The 13,019-nt window shown below is 34.2% G+C and overlaps 1 protein-coding gene across 1 annotated transcript; it reads left to right on the plus strand.

Annotated features, from left to right (window-relative positions):
- Positions 1-151: 151 nt before the first annotated feature.
- LOC117329490 (rab proteins geranylgeranyltransferase component A 2-like) lies at positions 152-12,778 on the plus strand. The gene is made up of 17 exons (XM_033887452.1): positions 152-226; positions 904-970; positions 1,535-1,601; positions 1,878-2,014; positions 2,407-2,740; positions 3,265-3,381; positions 3,967-4,087; positions 4,379-4,494; positions 5,314-5,420; positions 5,785-5,859; positions 8,156-8,200; positions 8,482-8,541; positions 8,801-8,861; positions 9,647-9,743; positions 10,263-10,352; positions 10,794-10,939; positions 11,059-12,778. The coding sequence occupies exons 1-17, from the start codon at positions 178-180 to the stop codon at positions 11,425-11,427; spliced, it is 2,058 nt and encodes a 685-aa protein (XP_033743343.1). The 5' UTR covers positions 152-177; the 3' UTR covers positions 11,428-12,778.
- The last annotated feature ends 241 nt before the right edge of the window (positions 12,779-13,019 follow it).

Consider the following 13,019-nt stretch of genomic DNA (forward strand, 5'->3'; position numbering starts at 1 on the left):
CGTATAAAACTTATCAACAATATTCTTAGTATTTGCAGTATTTATCAAATCATCCTTCGATATCGATAAATATATTATATTTTTCATGTTATTTTGTAATATCACTTTTACTATTTAACGTATGAAAATAGATATAAAGATACGAAACAACGGCTGCAATTAGATAAACAAATCAACATGGCAGACGATCTACCAGGAGACTTTGACGTTATTGTCTTGGGTACAGGTATGCGACTTAATCAAGATAGTGTGCCACATTCGAGTCATGACATTGGTTAAATACACTTCAAGTGTCAATTTATTTATAATGCTGTCGTTATGTATCGTTCAAGGAAAGGAGTATGTCCGAATGTATGTCCCATATTTTGCTGTTACGTGTTAATTCCACAGAGCTCTGCCCACTGTAATGTTCTGTTTTCAGCATGATCATGACTCATCCTCTTATTTACATCAGTCATCTTGATTAACAGTTTACCGATGACATTGCAGTTTTAGGCCTATATATTGGTTGAAATAGATGTTTATTATACTTTATAAGAAGTTGTTCATCCACATAAAAAGCAATAAAAATAAAATCCTGAAATGCATACATGTACTTTTAAGTTAATTTCTTCCAAAATATGAAGCAGGCTATATATCCTTCTAGGTATTATATGGTCTTTTATATAGCTTTCAGTTGAGTCGCTACATTGATTAAATTTACAAAATATAGTTACATTTACATTACTTATAATAAATTTAAATCATGTAATAATATAATTTATCTCAGGTTTTACTTGATCCAATTGTTTAGTTTTCATAATTATTTTAATGTAATTTAGATTTTATTTGAACAAATTGTAGCCTACATATTAGTTTACAAAACAAGACAATATGTGAAGCAAAGAATGCTTTTTCCTTTAGGGATGCCCGAGAGTATTCTGGCTGCAGCTCTGTCCAGAGTTGGCCAAAAAGTATTGCACATTGACAGGTATGTAGATTAAACATGTTTTACATAATTCCTTACCAGGTAAATTAGAATTTAAGCACAGTAAGTACACAGTAAGTACTGGCTGCGATAACATAGCTCCTGTATAACAGACATACAATTTCTGACAGATGGTCATCGTTAGAACTGCGATTCCCTTCCATTGACATTGACAGTAGTTTTGCAAAACAATGAACCTCGAAAATGCTACAAATAGTGGATGTTGTGTAACGTTGCAATAAAATTTGGTATAATTAAACATTTCTAATGCAGTTTAACAATACATATTAGCCTCCCATCATCCTGAAAACATTTGATTTGCACACTCCAATATTACACTACTTGGAATTGTCACAGTGATCTGCCATGATACTTCTTGGAAAACTCTTGTGAGGATTTTTTGTTGGTGATGGTATCATTAAAGTTTTGTAGGCCAAACTTTTAAGGATCATTTGGTCCTATAAAGATGCAAAAGATTAGTTTTACAAACAATTATGAAAGATCAATGCAAAAAGCTACATATATGGGAAATGCTTTTTGCTAAAATATGTTTTTCTATGTCAACAGGAATGAGTACTACAGTGGACAATGGGCTTCATTCAATTTAGAAAATATTGCTAAATGGACAAAAGAGGTAAGATTGTGTAAAATTGATTTAACAATTCAAGGAAAACAGATTGTGATCTCCGTTGTGGAAATTACCGCAGTTATTACGGTAAAATGAAATAAATTTTGATATGATTTGATAGAAGCTTGCTTTGACCTGAAAGTCAAAATTTGATCTGAAATAAATAGGTACATGTAGTTTATAATTATGTTGTATAATTGGTTTGATTTATTTTTTTATTTATAAAATTACCTATAGTTGTCAATAAACATTAACAAGAATTAAAACAATTTACTGGAACAGATTTTAGGTGAACATGACCTGGAACACCCCACCATAGATGAGGATAACCTTCTACAACCTGGGGAGACACTGACCCGATTAGATTTGTGTGTGAAGGGCAAAAGCTACTTCAACATAACATCAGAATACCATGTTGGGTAAGATGACAATGTACACGTTTTGTTGATGAACAGCCATTCAGATTTAAGGAACATATGTCCTGCGCATATGTCAATCTCAATTGTGACAGTTGAAACCCCAAATAACTGTCAAGGTCTCCAGTATGAGATAGGAATTTTTTTAACTCTTATCCATTTAGGTTATTCAAATCAGGAAAGAACTTGATTTGAGTACTGTATTGTATTTTACAATTCTGAGCAGGTTTTGTTTCATTTTGGTCATTATCATACTCTGATGATTATCTAATGTACACTAACACAGATGTTAACTATTTTCATCCATTTTGCCTTCTATAATGTACTAAATAAAGTACTTGCACAATTCTTCCCCTTTTAAATTAGTGTCTTACAGTCTATTTGAATCATTTTAGTGATGAAGAAACAGAATTTGATCAAACGGACGCCACACAAACAAGTAAAGAGGAAAACAAAGTCCAATGTAGTGAAGTTCTAGTTGAAGTAAATAAAGATGAAAATGACCCAAACAAGGCTTCGACAATGGCATCAGGGGAAGCTGCAGAGGAGTCAAAACCAAACACAGAAATCATGTCAGAACAAAAGTCAGATGAGAACATTGACAAACTTCCAAGTAAACAAAACACTGTAGATAATGCTAAAGAGATGGAAAGTAAAAAACCAAAGCCATGGACAGCCTCTAAACTAAAGAAGGAATGGCGTAAATTTAATCTAGACCTAGCACCACGGGTTAGTAATATGGTTCATATATAAATTCACTATTCTGTAACCCTCTGTGTAAATGTCATTGTCTTAGTGCATTTTTATTATGTGATAGATTTTGTAATGGATCTATTTTTGTACTGACATATGGTTGTATCTGATGCATTATATGCCAAGGGATCAAATGTGTTTCAAACTTTCAAACATCTTTTAAAGCATGAGGTATAGGGAACATTTGAGTTGTATGTTTTTTTTCAGAATTAATATGCAGTTGAAGATAAAATTGTATTGGGTAAAACATGACATATTTGTTCAAATTTTAAAATAACATTCTGTAAATCGTGAGAAATTTCATGAATAACCTGCATCTTGGAAAAACTGCTATTCTTTATTCCACCTTCTAACACAACACAAGCCAAGGTTGCAACAGTTTCCTGTATGTATTGAAACTGAAATTTTACTTTTTCAACAACAACAAGCTCTGAAGTCATGATACGAAAAATAACCTGTAATTTTATTTGATGAAAAGTTTTCTAAATTGTGTATTCCAGTTGCTGTATTGTGCAGGGAACATGGTTGAATTGCTGATATCGTCAGATATAGCCAAGTACTGTGAGTTTAGGACAGTATCAAGGGTGCTCACCTTACTCAACGACAAACTGGAGAAGGTAAACACAGAAGATTCATTAATTCCTGCATTTTGTATACACTAATTGTCTTAAGTGGATTGAAATTATTTAAAAAGTTTTCTTTTAAAGATAAATACATGTGTGTGCCATGGAAAATATTATTGAATTGAAAATAACAGACAACCTGTAAATTTAAAGTACTAGATTAAGGTATATGTATGTGTAGCAACACAGGAAATTGAAAATGTTGCTGTCAACTCCGAGTTGAATGGACCAGTATCATACAGTAATAATTAAGAACATGGCTACCAGCAGTTTTCTTGTGAAAGATGGCTATCTAATTATTTTAAATGTACATCAAATTGAAATATTAGAACAGTGATGAATTGGAACTCACAATACCTGACAAAAAAAAAAAATAACACTAACTTTGATTTGTGCAATCATAGTTTCGCAAAATACTTTCAGAATGAAAAGTGCTGAAATAAGATTATTGCTGACTATGTATGTTGAGGGTATACCATAAAATGTCATTTTCACTGAAGAAATACTCTTTAGAAATAAAAACAAAGAATAAGTAAGTTAAATTAATCACTGAAGCTGCTGCTATGTATTGTTGTGAAGGTTCCCTGTTCCCGGGCTGATGTGTTCAGCAGTAAGGATGTATCCATGCTGGAGAAGCGCATGCTGATGAAACTCCTTACCTTCTGTGCTGATTACACCAATCACAAGGACCAGTATCAAGGTAGTCAGTCATTATCACAATTGACTGTCTAACATAACAATCATTGACATACCAATTGTTTCATACTTGTGTCTTGATTGATTGCCTCAGGAAAATGTCATGATACACAATTATGAGTTCTCTGCTTTCTATCATGTTATACATTGACATTTGTGGTGAATCTGAAGTTGAGGCTCTTTGTTGGAGAGGAAATAGATTAAAGGTAGTTTACTACATGTATGTGTGGAATTAACTAAACATTATTCACATTCATATTAAGAAAATAATATTTTTGTTTCATTAATGTTTCAGATTTTGCAGATAAACCTTTCAAAGACTTCTTGAAATCACAGAAATTGACCAAAAATATATGCCATTTTGTTCAACATTCCATTGCCATGGTAACAGATACCATGACAACAACAGAGGTATAATAAGATTAGAGCATGGGTCCTGGATTACATTTAACTCACACACAGTTCAGAATCAACTATTAGTTTGTCACTGTTAAAGAAATTTATACTTTGTGAAAACAGGATTTTTTAGCATTTGATGATAATTAGCTGCTATTAGGTCCATCTATACTGTAGACATATAGAGCTAACCGTCAGCATTGTAACCACTATTAATTAAATTTGACACTAAATAAGTTTTCAGTTAGTTTTTTAAAATGATTAACAAAGTGTTCCACTTTAAATCATATATAAATTATGTTCTTGTCGAAAAGGGGGGCCGCGGTGGCCGAGTGGTTAAGGTGTCCCAACACTTTAACACTAGCCCTCCACCACTGGGTTGCGAGTTCGAAACCTACGTGGGGCAGTTGCTAGGTACTGACCGTAGGCCGGTGGTTTTTCTCCGGGTACTCCGGCTTTCCTCCACCTCCAAAACCTGGCACGTCCTTAAATGACCCTGGCTGTTAATAGGACGTTAAACAAAACAAACCAAACAAACCAAATTGTCGAAAAGTCAGAAGCCATGATATGCTGTTCATCCTGTTTACTCTGTCATTCAAAGTTATTGTACATTTACATTCAGTATTTTGACCTGTTAAACTATATGCCTGATGCTAAATGAAATGCCAAGGGAAGAAACAATTGATTATGAGATTTTTGCTGATGCTGACTCCATAATCGTTTAAACTCTGAAACATAATTTTGTATAATTTGAACACATTTAACAATATCAATTTAAGTTTGTTTGAACTGACAAAGGTTTACCGTAGTTAATATTTTGTAATCACTAACCAGGGGCTAGCAAGAACAAAGAAATTCCTCCACTCACTTGGTCGTTATGGTAATACAGCTTTCCTATGGCCCCTTTATGGCAGTGGAGAGCTCCCACAGAGCTTTTGTCGGTAAGTTGTTGGAGAGTTGATGATTTCTTGAGCATTTCCTGTTAAGATTTTCATTTTTATTGATACTGAATTCTTATTTTTTTTTGTCTGCTTATGAGTGATGGTTTATTAGCAGTCTTGTTTTGTAATTTAATACACATATTTCACTTTATCATTGTCATCTTTGTTGTCATCACCATTGTTGGTGTCACTAATGTTTAAGTTTTGTTGATTGACTTATGACATACTGGACCTGAACAGGTACTTTCATTATTAGATTAGTAAAATTGCTCACAATAATTCAGGGACACAATAGCTGTTAAATATTATAAGTGTAATTAAAGTGAATGATATGTACAGTATATGTGTGTTATGCACTTTACAGGATGTGTGCTGTGTTTGGCGGTATTTATTGCTTACGTACTGCTGTTAGTGCCATCATCCGTGGAGCAGATAACAAGTAAGTATAGGGGAGTTGTCATGTGGTACAGAGCTCATGTAGTATAGGGGAGTCGTCATGTGGTACAGAGCTCATGTAGTATAGGGGAGTCGTCATGTGGTACAGAGCTTAAGTAAGTATAGAGGAGTTGTCATGTGGTACAGAGCTCAAGTAAGTATAGGGGAGTCGTCATGTGGTACAGAGCTCATGTAGTATAGGGGAGTCGTCATGTGGTACAGAGCTCAAGTAAGTATAGGGGAGTCGTCATGTGGTACAGGGCTCATGTAGTATAGAGGAGTTGTCATGTGGTACATAGCTCAAGTAAGTATAGGGGAGTTGTCATGTGGTACAGAGCTCAAGTAAGTATAGGGGAGTCGTCATGTGGTACAGGGCTCATGTAGTATAGGGGAGTCGTCATGTGGTACAGAGCTCAAGTAAGTATAGGGGAGTTGTCATGTGGTACAGAGCTCATGTAGTATAGGGGAGTTGTCATGTGGTACAGAGCTCAAGTAAGTATAGGGGAGTCGTCATGTGGTACAGAGCTCATGTAGTATAGGGGAGTCGTCATGTGGTACAGAGCTCAAGTAAGTATAGGGAGTTGTCATGTGGTACAGAGCTCAAGTAAGTATAGGGGAGTTGTCATGTGGTACAGAGCTCATGTAGTATAGAGGAGTTGTCATGTGGTACAGAGCTCAAGTAAGTATAGGGAGTTGTCATGTGGTACAGAGCTCAAGTAGGTATAGAGGGAGTCGTCATGTGGTACAGAGCTCAAGTAAGTATAGGGGAGTTGTCATGTGGTACAGAGCTCAAGTAAGTATAGGGGAGTTGTCATGTGGTACAGAGCTCAAGTAAGTATAGGGGAGTCGTCATGTGGTACAGAGCTCATGTAGTATAGAGGAGTTGTCATGTGGTACAGAGCTCAAGTAAGTATAGGGAGTTGTCATGTGGTACAGAGCTCATGTAGTATAGAGGAGTTGTCATGTGGTACAGAGCTCAAGTAGTATAGGGGAGTTGTCATGTGGTACAGATGTCAAGTAGTATAGAGGAGTTGTCATGTGGTACAGAGCTCAAGTAGTATAGGGGAGTCGTCATGTGGTACAGAGCTCATGTAGTATAGGGGAGTCGTCATGTGGTACAGAGCTCAAGTAGTATAGGGGAGTTGTCATGTGGTACAGAGCTCCAGTTAGTATAGGGGAGTTGTCATGTGGTACAGAGCTCAAGTATTATAGGGGAGTTGTCATGTTGTACAGAGCTCAAGTATTATAGGGGAGTTGTCATGTGGTACAGAGCTCCAGTAAGTATAGGGGAGTTTTCATGTGGTACAGAGCTCAAGTATTATTGGGGAGTTGTCATGTGATACAAAGCTCAAGTAAGAGAGCTCAAGAACACAGTAATTGGCTCAGTAAGCAAAGGGTTGAAGCTCAATAAATATAGGGTGGGGAGCTCAAGAATACAGTGAAGGGTTTGGTAAGCAGAGGGTTGGGAGCCCAATAAGTATTGAGTGGAGTACACATATAAGAGTATGTATATGGCTGTCTATGTACTTATTGATGTAATCTGTGTGATGATGATTATAATGGTGATGATGGTATGTCTGTAGAGCAAGAGTGAAACTAGATAGTCAGATGATGTTTGTGTTTCGCTGTGTATATGCTAGATGATGTATGTTTATGTATATGATGTCTATGTTTTTTTTATAGAATATAAATGTCTATAAGTTTAAAAAAAAAAAAAAGAAAAAAAAAAGAGCTCAAATAAGTACAAGGTGGGAAGCTTGAGTAAATTAAGGAGCAGCGAGCTCAATAATTAGGTATATGGTTGCAATGATAGGAAGGGGAGCTCAGACTGTCAAAGTATTGTCACTATACATTATTTGGATACTCGATTGACTGTCATTTTCTGTACTGCTGCAATATTGTATCAAACACATTTTCACCAGATTAACATTTCCATCCAATTACAGGGTTATTACCAATTTTATTACCAATTAGTAATTTATAAACTTAAATGTATATCTTGTTCTGACTGAAAACTAGTGTTTTATCTTGTAAAACATTAACATAGGACTGGAAAATTGTCGACTATGGTGGAAGAGATCACCTGCATGTTGGGATCATTTGACCTTGAAATTGTTAGTGAGTGAGTTGTAGCTTAATTTAAAACTTTATACAATATACTTAACATGTATTTGATATATTTTCTGTAAACAGAAATAACAGATCATATAAAATGATGTACTTATTTAAATCTAGACTGTGCATGAATTTTTATACAGCATTTGATTATGTGAAATGCACTCTTGAATGCTATGTTACAGATGTACAGGCGTTGTGCTGACAAATGGACAAAGAATTAATTGCAGGTAGGTATATAACTTATCTATGTGATGAATTTATCATTGTCTGCCTATATGTATCAAAACAAAATAACCAATTTAAGATACCTTACTGTGAGTAAATGTGATAGACCTAGTCAAGTTGATCCAGGCAAGAGAAGTACTACATTGTAGTCTTTGATGATTTGATGATGAAGTTGATTCAGGGAAAAATAATACATGTACTTAATTAACTGAATTAATTATGGAATAAGTGATGTAAATTATCCATTAAAGATGTCTTCAGACAACCTCTTGTTATTAAACAGGTATTTCATCATGGAACCGTCGTATGCCAATGCAGAAGACATACAGTATGAGGCAAAACGGTAAGAACAGTATATAATATATTCAACAAAATCTTCCAATATGACAAATGTTTAACACATTATCGTGCAATCTGATTTATTTTTTTAAAATTGCTGAACGGTCAAGAAATTGTTTTTTTATCGTATAAAGAAATTCCATGATTGATGAACCATTCTGGTGATCACTACTATAAACAGTAAATTTGAAACTTTAAAAACAATCTACTGTCTAGAAAAGAGTGGATACAGGTATTACATAACATTGATATATTCATTTCAGACATGTGAATCGAGGCATTTTTGTCACAGATAGGTCTGTTTTACCTACCGACGATCAACAGGTAATAACCATCAACAAAATTAATCAAAATCTCATTTGAAAGCTGGTAAAGAAATGCACATACTGATATTGATCAATTTCTATATTCTTTAGGATAAATCTGATCTATTCTGTAGAAATAAATGGTATTGGCTCTACCCTCGGATCTATGATTATTATTCATTTCACATCATCTGATAACATCAACACTCAAAGTTATAATTATACATGTACATGTACTGTCATTTTATGTTTAAATTTCCTTTGGGTGAAAGGTAATTTTACTCCAGAGAAAAAGCAAATTCAGAGCACATGCTTATTTAAATAGAATTAGAAATAAATAATTTGTCTAATTTTCATTTATCAATTTCTTATTCTCTGAATACATGCATGTATTTACAAAAAAAAACATACTTCAAATTAGATTTTCCAAATTATAAAACCTGTAACATTTCAAATCTCTGTACATGTGTCAACTCTATGTATGTATTAGAAATTGATGCTGAAACATGCTCATGTTGCATTTCAATGTTCTGCACATAATTACATGTATAGTACAGAAATATAGCATGTCAATATATTATACCTTTCATATTTTCGAAATTGCTGGAATTTTCTTGATTTTTTCTGTGTCATATAAGCTAAGAAATTAATATAATGAGAACATCAATTGAAATCAAGCGAAGTGTTTCTAGACAACCTTACTGATTTTTTACAACATTAAGGTTTTTTTTATTGTGTATTTTACTACTCTAGTGATCATTGATAAAGAAGCACAGACACATCTACCTACCTTTGTTGTTTCAGCTGTCATTGATGTACCTACCAGATTCTGAGGATGGGAATCGACCTACAGCAGTACTAGAGCTGCCCCCATCTTCAATGACTTGTCCACAAGGCGTTCGTAAGTTTGTTACCTACAGCAGTACTAGAACTGCCCACATCTTCGATGATTTGTCCACAGGGACTTTATAAGTTTGTTGCCTTAGGTATTACTAGAACTGCCTCCCATCTTCAATGACTTGTCCACAGGGACTTTATAAGTTTGTTACCTTAGGTATTACTAGAACTACATTTACTTGTTTACTAGGCCTTGTCTGACGGATGCATGCATACATACAAATGTACATGTATGAAATTTAGTAACCATGACAATGTTAGAAGAACTAATCTTGTCATCTATAGCCTGTCTCTCAATTTGATGCAATACTAGAACAAATTTTGTTTCAAATCAACTACCCAAAGGGCAAATGAGTTTATGCCATGGTCCGAAAGTCAAATTTATGTTAGTGGGAGAGGGGTAAGGCCTTATCTTTGATTGTCTTTGTCAAGCCATTAAACCAATTCTAGTCACAGACTTAAGGATTATAGAGTATTAATTACTTTTGGTTAATGAATATTGAATGTATTATGATTTTAACAGATGCTGTACACATGACCAGGTCAGGATCAGGTGAAGTCCATCCTCGAGAGGATTTGGAGAATGTGACACAGAAGTTATTTGATCCAACAGGTTAGTTATAGGTTTACCTGATTGCATAAATGCATATGATCTAGGATTTTCCTTAGAAACTTATCATGTGTAATGAAAAAACATACAACTGTATGACAGTTTCTGATTTTTGTGTGTTGAAATTTGGTGGACATGATAGAAAAAAAGTCACCAATATCTTTTTAATAAGGAGTATGAGAGTGAAAACAAAACAATGTGAGTTTTTTTTCTGTTCATTCATTCAACTTGAGAGTCGTTTTCCTTAAACTAGACATAATTTTTTTCATGTGAATTTCATAGGCCCTATGACTTTAATCATGCTTATGTCACTGTATATCTACTGTCTGTGGTAATTATTGTACCAGTTATATATTTACCAGTAAATGACCTGAATATTGACATATCATAATAAATAATGATTAATCAGCTAATTAATAATAAATTTCAATCTTCTTATTTCAGATGATGACAAGCCTAATGTTCTGTGGTCCATGTACTTTAGTCAGACCTATTATGAAGATTTAAAAAGAGGGGAGAGTACTCCTGACAATATCATTCTGTTGCCTGGGCCTGGACCAGAAATAGACTTAAATGATGTGGTGACTCGGGTATGTTTTTCTCCCTGGGTATAAACATAAAATCACCTCCGTATATTGGTTTTTCCAAACTCTAACTGCCTTTTTGTTATGTACTTGTACATGTAATGAATGGTATTTATATGTTACAGACTCGTGAGATCTTTGCGGATATTATGCCGGATGAAGAATTCCTGCCCCGACCCCCTAACCCAGAAGATATTATCTATGTGGATGAAAATGAAGCTACTGTTGGGGAAAACAAAGAGCAGTCTGGCTTTACAGAAGAGAGTGAAACCAAAGAGACTAGTACAGAAGGTAACAAAGAAGATATGTCCGATATCAAATCAGACAAAACAGAATCAAACGAAGATAGCGAGACCAAAGACAGCAAGGATGACCAAGGTACCGAGGTTACTACCATACAATCAGACAATTCAGTAACAAATACTGGAGATTCAATGGTTGACCAATCAGAGGATGGAAGAAATAATCAAGATATCTCATCAGATTTAAATTAGAGGACTCAAAATAAAGAGGTACCGGAGATCAAATGTTTCTGATGATTCTGACAAGATGTTGACACTGTATTGGGTGTCTCAGTGATAAATTACTGATTGCAGTCCTATAATGATCCCTACTTTCTAAATGGACATTTATTTTTTATCTAAATGTGCTTCGTTACATGTTTATCCACTGTGTCTGCATGACGTACACAAATGTAAGGCTGTGACAGTGTGCTTTGCTTTAAACCATGTTTAACGTACCAAGTTTTATGCTGCATGTTGAGTCTTGTATGAGGTTCTATTGCTCAAATCCTAGTAACTGTTCAGGTTGTCCTTTCTTGCCCAACCTACCTGTAGAAATGACCATGTGGGGCAAGATTTGAGGAGCATCTCCTGTTTATCCTTAACATAATGAACTATGGATGTTTTTTAAATGCAGTAAGACAAGTTTACAACATTTATAACTTGAATATTGTAATAACACTAATTTATATCCATGTATAAGTGGCATTGTTACACACAATTTTATGATCATGAGACAATTCTTGTTAAACAGAGGAGACAAGTGACTGTGTTGAGTGTCAGAACTGTTCTGTTGTGATTTGAAAATAATGTACGTAAGAAAATGATGGATTTCACATCAACATTTTCTTTATCATTGGTATTTTTTATACAAACCAGAAGTGGGAGTTATTTTGATAACAGATAATTTCATCAATGTTATCAAATTGATGTGTGAATCTACATTATTGAATTAACTAAAATGTGTTTTCATAGGTGTGAATGTTTTCTAGGCCTTTAGAAAAAATAAGTTGTATGTGGCTACCGATCTGGGTAGAGTATACTTAAGTTGTTTTTTTTTATGTCTGAATGTTCAAAATATACACTTTGTGGCTTTCTCCAATCAGAATATTGTAAATATGATGTTGAATATTTCATAACCATATTTACCGCCAATTATTTTCAGGCACATATTTCAATTTCAAAGATTTTGTTCAGAATATTGTTTTGAATGTCTAGACATATTCGACTATATTGTATGATATAAACCAGTCACAATAAAAAGGCTTTGATTAAAGAAGCTATTGATGACTATAAGAATGGTTTCATAAATATAAGCTGTATTTGATACTAGCTTCCAACCATATACTTATTTTAGTCAAAAAGGCTACAGATACCTGTATGTTCTCATCAAAAGTGTCTAGGCCTACATGTTCATCTCCTGTGAGGTAGGATTGATGTGTGATTTTATTTTCTTGATCAGTATCAGTGTACTGTGTATGTAATTGTCTACTGATGTAACCATTTCCTGAACTGATTGTTAGAATATTTTACACATGTTAATAAATATTTCAATAAAAATGTACATTGTCTTTCGTTTTCCTCTTGAAGAACCTCACAAATATATTATTGACCATGTGTTTATGGATCTTCTTTAAAACTACATGATAAATCTCCTTACACACAGTGAATACATAAAACATGTTCCTTCCCTGGTATAGTTACAATGGTTTGGTATGATTTTTAGCTCACTGGCCCAAGCATTCGCTGTCCAGCCATATGGCCAGTGGCAACATTTCCCCTTTAAATAACTTCTGAATAGCCAA

Source organism: Pecten maximus, chromosome 6, assembly GCF_902652985.1.
Source record: "Pecten maximus chromosome 6, xPecMax1.1, whole genome shotgun sequence".
NCBI lineage: Eukaryota > Metazoa > Mollusca > Bivalvia > Pectinida > Pectinidae > Pecten > Pecten maximus.

Bases quoted from the DNA above. Each gene is read 5' to 3' on its own strand.
- LOC117329490 (XM_033887452.1), top strand. From the start codon at position 178: ATGGCAGACGATCTACCAGGAGACTTTGACGTTATTGTCTTGGGTACA. The intron at 8,862-9,646 runs GTAATAACCATC...TTGTTGTTTCAG, and splicing joins TACCTACCGACGATCAACAG to CTGTCATTGATGTACCTACC. The intron at 10,353-10,793 runs GTTAGTTATAGG...TTCTTATTTCAG, and splicing joins GAAGTTATTTGATCCAACAG to ATGATGACAAGCCTAATGTT.